The sequence below is a fragment of the Halictus rubicundus genome, chromosome 14 (genome assembly GCF_050948215.1).
Source record: "Halictus rubicundus isolate RS-2024b chromosome 14, iyHalRubi1_principal, whole genome shotgun sequence".
NCBI lineage: Eukaryota > Metazoa > Arthropoda > Insecta > Hymenoptera > Halictidae > Halictus > Halictus rubicundus.
In genome coordinates this window covers 6,491,024-6,505,207 of record NC_135162.1, presented here as the reverse complement: position 1 = coordinate 6,505,207, position 14,184 = coordinate 6,491,024, and the positions used below count along the sequence as shown (strand labels likewise).

General features: G+C 39.5%; 1 protein-coding gene across 5 annotated transcripts in view; it reads left to right on the top strand.

Moving 5' to 3' along the window:
• The first annotated feature begins 2,269 nt into the window (after positions 1–2,269).
• LOC143361114 (zinc finger and BTB domain-containing protein 8A-like) overlaps positions 2,270–14,184 on the top strand; it is a 105,166-nt gene continuing 93,251 nt past the window's right edge. For 2 of the 5 annotated variants that reach the window (XM_076800388.1, XM_076800387.1), the window contains exons 1-4: positions 4,995–5,054; positions 5,703–6,256; positions 7,549–7,725; positions 10,903–11,026. In XM_076800388.1, coding sequence (XP_076656503.1) covers positions 5,726–6,256; positions 7,549–7,725; positions 10,903–11,026 — 832 coding nt within the window. In that variant the 5' untranslated portion in view covers positions 4,995–5,054; positions 5,703–5,725. Of the gene's footprint in view, positions 2,398–4,969; positions 5,055–5,125; positions 5,604–5,702; positions 6,257–7,548; positions 7,726–8,352; positions 10,270–10,902; positions 11,027–14,184 lie in introns of those variants that run through there. The other 3 variants (XM_076800384.1, XM_076800383.1, XM_076800385.1) reach the window with 3 other exon arrangements.

The following is a 14,184-nucleotide window of genomic DNA, read 5'->3' as shown; positions in this document are numbered from 1 at the left end:
GGTTAATAGGCTTCCGGGTAGATGCAGTGTTAAATAAAAAAACGTATAAAGTAGAACGCAAACCTCGAAGTACCCCTATTCCAAAATAATTATCGCAAGTAGACTGCGGAGCATTTGTGGCTTGTGAAAATTTGCAAAAAATGCTATAGCACAAAATTCAGTAGAATTTAGCACGACTTTTTATTTGTTTTGGACCAACAGAGGCTGTTGAAAAATAGATAATGAAAAATAGCATTTCCTTAACACGTCAAGTGCCAAATATCAACCCCAGAGATTCTTACAAAATCAGAGTAATTTAATTAATGAAACCACAACTAGAGAATGTACTACAGGGGATGCTATCTCAACCCTTTTGAATTCGAAAGACTCCAATTCTCCAAAAATTCGGTTTATCTGGATATCTTATAATAAATATGAATTTCTAAACCCTGTCAAAAATCACTGTAAACGTGTTGAAATTTCTCCACAAAACTTGCGAATTGCATAAACATCCGCAGTCTGGTCATAAGGCTCAAAGAACGTATACCGTGTAAGCTAGGATTACGAAGAAGACTGACCTTTGCTCAAATAAATCTTAGATAGACCATAAAGTACGTGTATTATATCAGTATAGTTGATAGTACTAGCTTTGCGAGATCGGGTTGTGATAATACGAAATAAGATAGCTCTGAAAGACTTGCTCGATTTCGGATCAACGTGGGCTTAACTTTTATCTGCGCGAACACACCTCGCTGTTTCGCTCCTTCCAGCCGAGTAATTATCATAAATTACATCATCGGCGTCCAAGCGCAAAAATCCAGGCGAAAAGAAAAATTCATAATTTTGCACGCATGACAGATCAACGTTTTGGCGGACAACAATGCAAAAACCTCTGTCCCCCCCTCTCTCTGCCCCCTACCCCGCGTTTTAAACGCGTGAAAATAGAATTTCGCGATTCGGGGACTCGTTTATCCGGGGGACCTGATGGAACCGGATAAACCACGAGTGCGGCGAGAGAGGGGCGGGGGAGGGGAGGGGCGTTGGAGCGGGGAACCGTAGAGAGATTTTGCAAAAGTTAAGCACGCGAGCGTTTCATATGGTAATGGAAAACAATTAAGCGAAAACCGAGAATATTCGGGGATAAAAGTTCGGATGAAGCGGACCATTCTTTATTAGAGTTTTCACGGGGTTTTGGGATTGTTTGCCCGATATTTCGCCTCCGACCTCCGGGGGGGGGGCGGAAAACGGTTCGTCCCCTATGCAAATACGAGCCGCCACAACTTTCTTACGTGGGCCCCCGGCCGGTGGACAAATAATGCAATAACGGTAAATCAAGATTAATTTTTAATCTACCGCGATGGGGGAGGGGTTAGGCGAACGCGATTCATAATTTATCGCGAGCGCATAGCGGCCCGGGTATTTCGAGTCGCGCCTAGATTACGGGGAAAAGAAATGATCGTGCACCTGTGAAAAAAAAAAAAAAAAATACTTTGGCCGGAGCCGTTATCGTTCGTCTCGCCTAGGCGGTTAGGCTATATTCGAGTGTCGGTTCGAGCGCATAAATCGGCCGCGGAACGCCATTTCACGGCCGATTTCTGCGATAAGATTTCCGCGGACGAGCGAAATCCTTGCGTCGGTCCCGTGATACGCGCAACGATCCATCGATCCGGGGACACCCGTTCGATCGCTGGAGAATGTCCGAAAGAGTCGAGAGTTGTTCGATCCTGTAACAATTTTGCAAAACGCGTGGCTGCGTCGATGCGAGAGCCCGCTCTTTCGCGTCGCGTTTGATGATAGATAGCAACTCCGTCTCCTTCCGAGACGCGCTGTCGCATTGTCGCTGGGAAAATGCATGGCCGAGTGCAGCTGCAGTCTCTTACCGAGACGGTATTGCGGACTTTCCGCATTAAATTTTGCGATGCCGAAACCCGTTGCTTTTGTTCGAGAGAACAACGCGCGCGCACACATTTATATTTATATATATATATGTATATACACGTTTGCGTATCTCTGCGCGTGTGCTTGCTGCGAGAACTCTTAAGTGCGTTCCGTGAAATAATTTTGCGGACAAACGAATTCGCGACGAGTTTCGTTCTGTCGAGCAACGGGAGAATTAATGACGCGGAAGAATTTCGAAGTACGATTCGCACGAGAAAAGAAAAACGTCGTGCACATGCGCGGGCCGCGCGTGGCACCGCCGCACTTCCGGTGTGCATCGCCGCAAAGATCGTCCCTGAAGATCCGCAATGAAGACGGAAAATGCGAGTTTTCCTGGCACTATTGCTGGGAAAGAGAAACGTGTCGTGGCCCGACACGTTCGACGTGTTTTCCTCCACGGAACAGTCAAGGCCGCCGCGAGATAATTATGCAGATAACGGTGATGCTCGCCGGTAACCCAGCTGCGTGGAGGATCTACAGGTCCGTGTTTCCTTTTGCCAACGATAGATAAGCTCTCTTATACATACGTACGTCTTTCTGTCCTTAACATTGATCTTTGATCTTTCGCGATTTTCTCTTTCACTTGTTTCTTCGTTTCCTTTTTGTCTTTCGCGTCGAACAAGACGGACACGGTGACGTGTCGTTGTTGCTAGTCTAGAAAAGTTCTTAGGCGATCGGAACAGTAGGAAGAACTTGTTCGAGAAACCGGTTGTTCGCGTTCGTTGCGTAATCGTTTATTTGATCCCCGGAGAATGCTGTCGATAGCGTTGTTCCAACGAAACAACGAATTTCGCCATTTTTCTGGCCAGCATCGTTGGGATTATCTTCGATGAATGTTGCTAATAGGCTGGAGCTTACAGCGACGCCCTTTCGGTAATTACTCCGCTAGATCTGGCAAATCCGATCGCTGCCACTCGTTTTTTTTTTTCCCCCTCTGTGTGCGCTCTGGTTAATTCGCCCGCGGAATAGGAAACGAACGGGAAAAAAATTCTCTGAAAGCAGAATACATATGTATGTAGAATCGCCAGGAGAATTGAATCGTTGGAATTCTGATACAGTTCTCGGACAATACCGATCTCTGGAAATGGTCGAGGAAAAATGTTCCGAAAGTAGAAGAGAGAATCGAATCGTTGGGATTCGGATTCTTAAACAATGCCGATCTCCAGTCCGTGGTTTGCTGAATCATCGGTAGGAACTTTCTCTCGTAGGAAAATTTTGGTGCCGTTTTAGCTCGCCGGCGATAACGACGATCGGGTCGTTTTAAACCCTGAGAAACACGGCCCGAGATAAATCCAATTATGCTCATTGCGTTGTCCGTTTAATACACCGGATTCCTATTTACCATCACGCCCCGGTATCTTCCACCGGAGAACAAGCACGCGAATTGTAATTTCGCGCAGTGCCAATCAAAGTGCGGATTATATCTGTTAATGGTCAGGCAAAGCTTGTAAATCCATATTCGAAAACCGATTAAGGAGATTTTCCAATTTTCCCGCTACCTATTGATTTCGTATGGTTAACACGATTACCGTCCGGCTCGCGGCCGGCCGAAATTAATATCAGAAAGCTCGCGATTTGCGTGAATTACCGTTTATTGCAGTCAAATGAAGCCGAACGACCCCTTTGCACTCGATGATTTTACGGGGTAACGTAATCCCCGCTCGTAATACTCGAAACTGTACACGCGGTCTCGTTTCGATTCGAAGAAACAAAAAAAAAAAAAAAAAAAAGAAATAGCAAAATAAAATCCCCGCACGTTGAAACGGCCCCGCGAGTCAAGTATATATTTTTTTCGGCTCTCTTTGCTCGTTCGCTGCGAGTCTAAACGTCGTTAGGTTCGTGAAAGTTTCCTTGCCGTCGCTGAAAGGATCCATGAATCCCGTAGGATCCAGCGCGTTGAGATAATGCAACGGACGGGAGGCGAATTCGAAACTTTACGCGGTCGCAAGTTTGTGCATTTCGCAAAAAGCTCGATGTCTGGTTTATTAACATTTATCTGCATCGAAGCATCAAATTCGCGACGTTTCTCGTGGTTATTTAAACGAGTTCCGGGTTCCTAGGTTCTAGGTGAAATTTTAGGATGAATTTTAGGTTTCCGGATGAATTATAGAATTATCTACAACGGTTTTATTTATTTATACTTCTTGCTAATCGATTCTACAGTCCGGAATCAGAAATTATATACAATACTGTTTATATTTCTATTAAACTATTGGGATCCCTATTTTAATCGTTACATATCACAAATGGTTTGATGTCGAGTCTATTAAAATTTATTTAAAGTCCTACAAGTTTATTTTTAATCATAAACGATCGATATTCATGTTAAGATTGCAAGTATAGTCAAATTTTTATCGTTTCTCACGATTGTTTAAACATATTTCAAGTTCCTAGATGAATCATAGAATTTTCTATAATAGTTTTATTTATTTATAATTTTTTCTGAACGTTACACAAAGTTTAGGTTCCTAGATGAACTATTTTAATTGTGTAGAAATAGAATTTTTATACGATATTGTTCACATTTGTATGTAATTTTCGGAGATTCTATAGAAGCATGAAGATAACGATTAAATTCAACAATTTATTTAATTATTTCTACGTTCACTTTTACATGATGTAAAATATTATCATGTTTTTATAAATAACTTGCTTACAACCTTAATAGGCTGAGTATCTTCTTATAAAAATTTATCCGGGCATAATAATCTAATAATAAATTATATTTTTATATAAAATCCATTAACATTTGCCTGAAACAATTTCGCTCGACGTAGAATATTTAAAATGCGCGGTAAAGGTTATGTTTTCTCTACAGAAAGATATAAAATCGTACGAAACGGCAATTTTCGGAAACTTTACTTAGCTTTTATGTATTAAAAATGTTTACTATTACGTCGAAACATAGTTGCTGTAATTTGAATGAACGAAAAGTTCGAATTCAATGGAAAACATTGGAAGAAGTAGTAACGCGTGTCTAGGCGCGTTTGAATTCGAGCGCCCTTCGCGCCATTCCCCACGGCAGATGCACGAAGGTCAAAAGTATTTTAAAAATAAGGCCGTAGGCATTGGCAGATTGGTATGGCAGTGGACGTTAAGGGTCGGGTGGCGTTGTAATGGCAAAAAGTTTGCGAAAGGTGAGTAATCGTCAGGAACGATAAACAAACCCGGGTCGTTAGTGTGTACGGTGCGTTAGTTAGCTGGCGCTGGGTTTAGGTAAATAAAGCCGCGTGTGGAGCGTGTTTGAATGGTTAGAAATCGAGCATCAACAAATCGAGTTTTCGCGAGGAAGGCTCGTGGCTAGACGAGTCCCGACCGACAATGGCGCCCAAGCCTCGCGAATATTGACATTGCCGAAAACATTATCTTCGGATATTGGATATTATCGTATCCGTGAGTGACACTTACTGCGTCGCAATTAATATTCTAACCTTCTTTCGATTTTCGGCACGTTCGTCGACGTGAAATCGCGAATGGAGTAGTTGGTCGGTCGCCGAGGTTATGCGAAAAAAATGTTTTCGGCACGTATAGTAGCGACGCGTGAACCCTGAAGGGTTTTACAGTTATACTGCAATGTGGCACATTTGCAGAAGCACGGAGGAAGTTGTGTGGGTCTAGAGTTGCGATATAATCTCCGTGGAGATATCGTCAAAGTCGATATAGGAGAGTGTGCGTGGAGAAGGCGTGTGAGTTAACGTTTTAAGGGTTAGGGAGTCATTCTGTAGTCAGGGTGATCAAAAGTCTCTCCTAGTGTGGACAGTTCAGGGCAGCTAGTTTGGTTGTAGGGTCGGGATTGGAGATAGACAAGATGGACCAACAGTATTGTCTACGGTGGAACAATCATCCAGCCAACCTCACAGACGTTCTCAGCTCGTTGCTTGCCAGAGAAGCACTCTGCGACGTAACCCTGGCATGTGTCGGAGACACTTTCAAGGCACATCAGACGATACTCTCTGCATGCAGTCCGTATTTCGAGAGCATTTTCCTTCAGAATACCCATCCCCATCCAATTATATTCCTGAAGGATGTCAATGACACAGAAATGAAGGCGTTGCTGCACTTTATGTATAAGGGAGAAGTTAACGTTAGTCAGCATCTACTACCGATGTTCCTTAAAACAGCTGAGGCATTACAGATTAGAGGCCTCACTGATAATAGTGTAAATAACAAGGCGGAAGAGAAAAGCCCATCGCCAGAGCCAGAAACACAAACTGGCGTTAGGCATACCGACTCGCCTAATCTTCAGCCTCTTCCTGAAAAGAGGAAAAGAAAGGCTTCGGGCAGCTATGACGTTTCCCTTAGTGGTCCACCCAGTGAACGGTTCATGTCCGATTCTCAGGTGTGTAACTTTAAACATCATATGTTTCTATTTATTTACATTTCTAATCGTTATATTTTATTTCTTCACACTTTTCTTATTGAACCGCTGGTAGAGTTTCTTTCTACTACACTAGTATGTTTTGTTTTCTTTTAAACCTTTCTGTTCTTTTTCTTTATGATTGAATCATTTTGGATAAAAATGTTGCGGGTCAAGAATTTTGGAGTAAAAAAAATATTACATTCCATCATGTTTGAAATTATTATATTGTTTTCTACTGCTATGTTATTTCATTTGTTGTCACATAAATTCATTTCTTGCACATTAACATTACTACAAAGTTCTGTCACTTACAAGCATTAGATTTCATTCATTTTTCATTAGTATAACTGGTCACAAAATATTTTGAAAATGTGTTACAATGGATTAAAGTGCATTCTCATATATACTGTTACTTTGCAAAATACTACATATTCCATAAATCGTTTCATTCGCTATAGCGTAACTATACCAACAGAATAAAATCAAGCAGAATCATTCAATGAATCATGTTCTCATAGAATGTAATTGTAATATGTGTTAATGCATTTTTACAGACATTTTAATGTTTTTTTAAATGTTGGAAATCACTGTCATATTTTTATTTATTACAATTTTCGTTGTTTATCATTTCTGTAGAATATATTCAGAAATTTTGTATGTTTTGATACACGAAAATCTCGATTGCATTAGTAATTTCGATCGGTTTTCTAGTTTTTCGATTATTATTTTGAAAACATATGCTCCCGCGTACTCGCGCGCGTGGCTTTGTGCATGCGTGCGTTCACACATATCTATATGCCATGTATGTGTCATGATGTAGTCACATGTGTTTCGCAAAATTCTGTTACGCGTAGCGCCGAAAATTCGGAGATAATGATCGTATTTCGTTATCTGTACACATTACATGTATATGTGATTGCACAGCTTTCCAAATACCTTCTTGTGACCTTGAGAAATGAAGCAGGAGATAATCTGCGTTTTAAAACGCCTATCAATTATTATAGCATCATATTGTATTATTACATATTTTTCCTCAAATTTTAATAATACAGAAAATTCTAAAAAAACGGCTGTCCATCGCATGAAGGATTTGGTAACAAACTGATAACGAAAAATGATTTATAGATGGAAATAAACATTAGGGCATAGAAAAACTTTTGATTGCATCGTGAATTCAATCGAATCCAAATTGGATCTGATTGTACCACAAACATGTTACGAATGGTTTTAGTACATTTAAAATCCGTGTGATCTTTATTTATTGTTTCCAGGCATCCTCACAATGTAGTTACAAATCAAGTCCTCCTGTGATTCCAAAGTTAAATAATGCCTTGGGAGGCGAAATGGAAGATGGTGGTCGACCTATGTCTCCTTCATCGCAGCCACAACCATCTATCAAGCAAGAGTTAGATCATCACTTAGACTTCCATGACAACATCTCCCTCCCAGTAAGTGATTTCTCATATGTATTTTCTACTTTGTATCGTAGTGGAAACTTAGTTACATTTTGCATGCCAATTGCCTTTTATTTTCTACGTACTGCATATATAGTTCGCTGTAGAAAGTAATTTATAATTCTGATTTCTATCATGAATGTACTTGTTTTTCATTAAATTAGTATATTTTAATTACAACTTTAGACATAGTTGGTTTACTTATTTCTGTAGTTTTTTAAAAGTGTGTATTCGAGAAGTAGTGTTGACCTAGATCTCAGTCTCAGTAGTAGAGTAGATTTTCTTGAATTCATTGGTTTCATTGTGCACTGTTTTATTTCAGCAGGTTACTTTTGCTTTTTTGTTAGTTTTTCTATATAAAGAGTTACACTTTCATGCATAGCTTCCCACGCTATTCATGGAGCAACAGATAAATATTGCGTACCAAAGATATAGTTTCGTTGCTGTTCCCATAATTGATTCGCTCTTATTATCCTACGACTGCTTAGTCCGAACAGACATAGGAAGGAAGGGATGTTTAAAATACAGACGCTAAAGAGAAAAGTTGTCTTCTTGTATGCTAAAACAGCAAAATGAAAGATGTGTTGATTAAACACATATCCTTTCCTTCTCTGTTGACAGACTAGTGTGGAGTGGGAAGTTCAGAGAGATGGGAAGAGTGACGAAACTATGGATATACAGAATATGCCCCAAAATCAACCAGATTCTGCTGTTGTACACATTTCTCGTGAAAGCGCTATCATGGCTGGCGGTTCTCTGTCTGTCAATGTGTCAGGGACCACGTCCGAATCTAACGGAGATTCTCAGAAGTCATTGCAAAATCAGTCTATGTCTCATAAATTGCATTCGCACAAAAATAGTAACTTGAAATCGCTGTTGAATCTGTTGTCAGACAATACAAGTATTAAGAGTACCCAAACAGACATTAACACGCATAGGTCAATGCTAGTGAATCAGCGTCAGGAAATGTCAGTGATACAATCTACCCTGACTAATGTTTCGCAGCGTAGTACCATTCAAAGCAGAAAAGCTGGTAGATTCAGAGTTAGTTGGCTAGACATGTATTCGTGGCTTCAGTACGATGAGAGGTCTAACCTCATGTTCTGTAAATACTGTAGAAAATGGAGTGATTCGATTCCTGAAATTCGCACTTCGTTCGCTGCTGGTAATGGTAATTTTAGGCTTGAAATTGTGAACCACCATGATAAATGTAAGGCCCACAATCTGTGCGTTGCCAAAGAAAGCGAAGCGAAAGCAAGCTACGCTTGTATAATGGAAACCTGTTGACATCACATTGTAATTTGCACCTTCGTTACAACTTGCTATCAACTTTGCTCAAACCAGATTTAACGAAATATGAAGTATTTAAATATCTTTTTGTCACACTCTCGTTCGCTGCAGAAATATGTACACTCATTTTTTAATCAGTCAGTTGTTATTCTTTATGTATGCTCATTTCATGTTCTCGATTATTCATGGCTGTATATGCAATTTATTTGTTGTTTCTTGGAAAAATTAATGTAGTTCATTCGCATTTTGTTAGCATGCTTGTGCCACAGTAGTTTAACAAATTCGCCAAACAGTCTCTTCGTTTCTATGCTCGATTTTGTTTTAAGAAATGCATTAGACGCATATGCAATTCGTAGCGTAAAAATATAAATTTTATTTTCGTTATCGTACTCTCGTACAAACATTTCCAGTTATTTACATGCGTATAATAAAAAAGTCAGCGATATTACGATCTTGATTTTATTTTTCTTTTAACAGATAAGTTTATGTTTACACGAGAGTGTTTCGTTTAATTTTATTGCATTATTTTTTAATACGTTAATTGGAGAAACCACGCTATGCTCTTTTTTAATTACCACGCATTCTGTTATATCTTTTGCAATTAATATACAGAAGGCCTAGCAGTTTTTGTTTAAATTATAGATATTTTAATGGAAGTTATATATTTAATGGAAGTTAGATATTTTATAAAAATGTTTATTATTACGTTGAAAAATATTTTGTGAAATTACACGTGTGATTGCAGAAATGAATATTTTTTAAACGTAGATTTATAAAGAGAAATCGGTACGCATGTTTACTCGAACAACAAACATTTCTGTAAAATACTGCCTATAAAGTATTGCAAGATTGTTAATCCTAAAGTACAGTTAGAAAGAAAAGAATTGCCAAAGCATGTGCATTTTTTAATTAATGTGCGTCTGTGATGGATATTCCTGCGTTGAATTTTAACAAAAGCTAAATATTTTTATTAGAAGTTATACTGTTGTTGTCTCGTAATATATCTACTTAGGAACTCGATTAGATTTAGTAGTAACAGTTACTTAATTTCCTCGATCGTTTGTTATTATTTAAGTTGATATTGTAAATAGCAAATAAAATACGGCTGTTGAAAATTCAGTTCTGTTATTTGCATGTGCGAGTTGTTAATTTGTTGATGTATTTCGCATTAAGCGTACCTAATGAGCAATTCTATTGAAGAGTATACACATAGTTGTTCAATAGAAAAACAAACAATATTGACTTACAGAATTCAAGATTACACGATGATTCAGTCTAAAGTAAAAAGAAGTGAAAAAGGGTGAATTTCGCGATTGTATTGCAATTACATGCAAAGATGTAATTACAAATGCTTATTTGAAAAAATCGCTGTCCTAAATCATCTGCACTGATTTCGTTAAAATTTGTTAGTTTACGTTCAAAGCTTCAAAAATTCTAGTGATGGTGCTAGAAAGGGATTAGTTCAGTAGCAATTTCTAACAGCATGGTATATCCTTGAACAAATAAAAATTCTTGTTGGCTTAATTCTTCTACTGCCTTCAATCTAATTGCTTCATTCGAAGGTCACGGGCACTGTGCAAAGAATCAACCCCTAAAACAAATAAATCCAAAAAGACCTGGTAACTGTTTATAAGCCTAATATTCGAAAAATGAATAAATATTCGTACAATTAAAAACTCGAATTCTTTGATCCTTTCATTATTATTATAAACAATTCCACACAGTATAATTAGGTCTCGATCGGTGCAAAGAATCATCCCCTGAAACCAATAAATTCAAAAAGACAGACTGATACTAAAAAAGAAAATTATTATCGAATCCTCGACCATTTGATCACTATTGTAAGCAATCCTAATTCATAAGGGATCATGTTCTGTGCAGGGCCATCCAGTCGGAGTGCTCGGCGAGGAGGGCGGCGCCACGACGGGCGCGCTAAGCGATAGCGTGTCAGGAATTGAACCGTCTGAACACCATAATCCCCCAGAAATGCTCGACGGACTCGATGGTAAGACCTCCAAACATTTGTCATTGCAATCAACATTCCATTTAGACCTGACGTACTTCCCTTCGCCCGTCGAAGCCCTTTCGAGCGCGAGACGCGTCGCGTCGCGACGCGACGCGCGCGCAACAAGTTGAGCACGTGGGCGGGCGGGCTCCTATGTTTCGTCAATTGACGCGCGGCCCGTCCCAGAATCAACAAGTGTGTCTCTATCCGCCATTTCCATCCAAATTTTCGCCGCCCCCACACCATGCGAATTCGCGATCACATTCGCGGCGCACGGGGAACGACGTCACGTCTAAGAAATCGAGGGAGATGTGCATGCACGTTTGCAAGGATTTTTGCGCGTCGAGTCGTACATAGGCGTACGAAGCGAGCATCCCTCTATTTCCGAGTCTGGCAAGCGTAGTGAGTGGTAAAACTACTTTTTGTTTTTCATAGAAAAAAAAAAAAGAAAAAAATATATACAACACGAAACAGAATCTTTCTTGTTGGATGTGTATTTACCACATATACATAGAAAATCCTCTCTTCTGTTCGATGTATATACGTGTACGCGCGCGCGTGCCCCTATGTACATACGAGCATAACACACATACACACACACACACGTATATATATATTTTTATTTTAGACATTTATTATCCTTGGTGTTGTGGTGATGGTATCGTGCATTTGCTATGTCACAATTCTCGTCGCGAGTGTGTTCAATAGAATATAATAGTAAATAATTGAAGGAAGATGGTTTTGGGAGCGAAAAAAATATTCAAGAATCAAGGTATCAGCAAATGGACCGTACTCCTGTTTGCCTGGAATCTTTGAGATGGTGTGTGGCCGGTGATTGCGTACGTGGTCCCCCGTATATGTGTTTAATACCCTCATTCTTTTGTTGTTTTCTGCTATATACCTTCTCTACATTATATACATATATACATCTCGGTGGATCTGTTTTACGAGGCCCAGGATATAACGGAACCGTGTGCGTGCGTCTGCGTGTGTCGAGAACGAATGCAATTCTCTGTGTGTATGTGTGCGTGTGAGAAACATGTGTATATATTTGTGCCCACGTGACTCTCTAATTTTATATCTACATAATTTTATATTTATATGTACATATATGCATATATAATATGTATATATAATATATATGTGTATATATAATATACTGGGTGGTTCACGAGAAGCAGGCTACCCAAATAGCTCCGTTAGGCTTAGAGATAGAAGAAAATGTTTCAGAGAATAGTTGTTAAAGGGGGCAAATATGGTGACATAAAAAATGTGCCGATTGCAGTCGTTTTCAACCAGTACCATATATTTTTAACTTCACAGTGCTGTAGCCGATGTCAAGACGAGTTCGATGATCTGGTACACTGTGACCTTCAAACGACCTTGCACTAGGAAATTTACGATAAAGCAATGATAACTTCGAAATGTGCAATCATTTTATTTGAATTCAATTAAATGTTCGAAATTATGACCTTGAGCAGTAACACAAACATTTAAACGTTTTACAATGCAATCAATTGTACTCTCAATTGTTTCTGTTGGAATTGATCTTCAAGATCTAATTATTCTTTGTTGCATGCTCTCTGGTGTAGTCAAATGAAAGAAACAAGCATTGTTGAACGGTTCTTGACAAACTGATACACTCGCAACAATTCGATGACCATAACTGACTCGGCATACGTACCTGTAGTTTGTTGATAATCTTGTTTCCGTTAACCGTGTACGTGTTATGGGACCTAATGGCTGAAGAAATTAAATTTTCGTCGATCAAACAGAGTAGTCGAACTATATCTGTTAATCAGTCCAAGGTCATTTGGAGGTCATAATGTAGCACATGATCGAACTCGTCTTGACATCAGCTACAACACTGTGAAGTTAAAAATATATGGTGCTATTTGATAATCATCGACGACCTTCAAAAGACCTTGAAAAGGACTACAACCAGAACTTTTTGTTTATGTCACCATATTTGTCCCCTTTAACGGTACAATTTTTCTCTGTGTAACATTTTCTTCAATCTTTAACGGAGCCATTTAGGTGGCCTGTTTCTCGTGAACCACCGGGTATATATAATAATATATATATATAATATTATTTGTATGATATACACGTGTGTATACAGATATATGTATACGTATATTAGATATTATATATATATCACTGCGGCGTGATTCTCTATGCATGCCTTTACAAACACTGTTTTCTCTGTCCTCTTACAAATTACCTTTTTGCCACCGTCTCTTACATCACCGTATACCTGGCCGATCTTAATCTTACATTCTCACGTGTCTCTCTTGCGCTGTTTACTTTGAACCCACACACGTTCACCAGGAAACGGAGGCATTAGCAACAAAATGCTCCGTCGGCCGCGAGTCTTCGTTACGCAACCGATCAATCGACCGCGAATCTCGCAACCGTAATGAAAAATCGCCATTGCGCAACCGTGGATCAGCAGATGATGCCGGTCTCGAAGCGAATTTCGCCGGGAAACACCCCAACGACGGTCTCATTGGGAAAGTCGAATTTTCTTGTTAACGGGGAGGACACGTTTGTGTTTTTAATCGTCGACCTCGCCGACTATTATAGTTCGGTATCGCCGATGGATGATGCGAAAATGAAGAATCGTCAGTCTGGTCTCTCTGCGCAGATTCGTCGATCTCCCAGCGTCGTTTTCTCTTATCTTGATTTTCCTGTTCTTTTCTACTTCTTCTATTCTTTCAGCTCGATTTCGTGAGCTCCGCAAGTTCGACGAAGTTTGACGACGTTTGACGAGGTGTGACGAAGTGTGACGAAGTGTGACGAAGTTTCACAAAGTTCTGCGCGTCTCACTCCGCAATCACGAGCCCTTTTGTACTTCATCTTTTCGTTCGGAGTGTCTTCTTTTCTTTTCTTTTTCTATCTTCATTCTCTTCTTTTTCTCTCTTTCTCTCTCTCTCTCTCTCTCTCTCTCTCTCTCTCTCTCTCTCTCTCTCTCTCTCTTTCGGTTGTCTTCTTGATCGTTGATTTAGTTGTGTGACGACGTGTTGTGCTAGCCTTGCGTTTTGTTGTTCTTTCATAGTTTTGTTGATTTTGATTATATACTGGATTACTGATATTGATGATGATTTTGAAGAACAGTAGGTGTGCGCTTTTTTGGTTCGTGTATTAATTCGTGACAT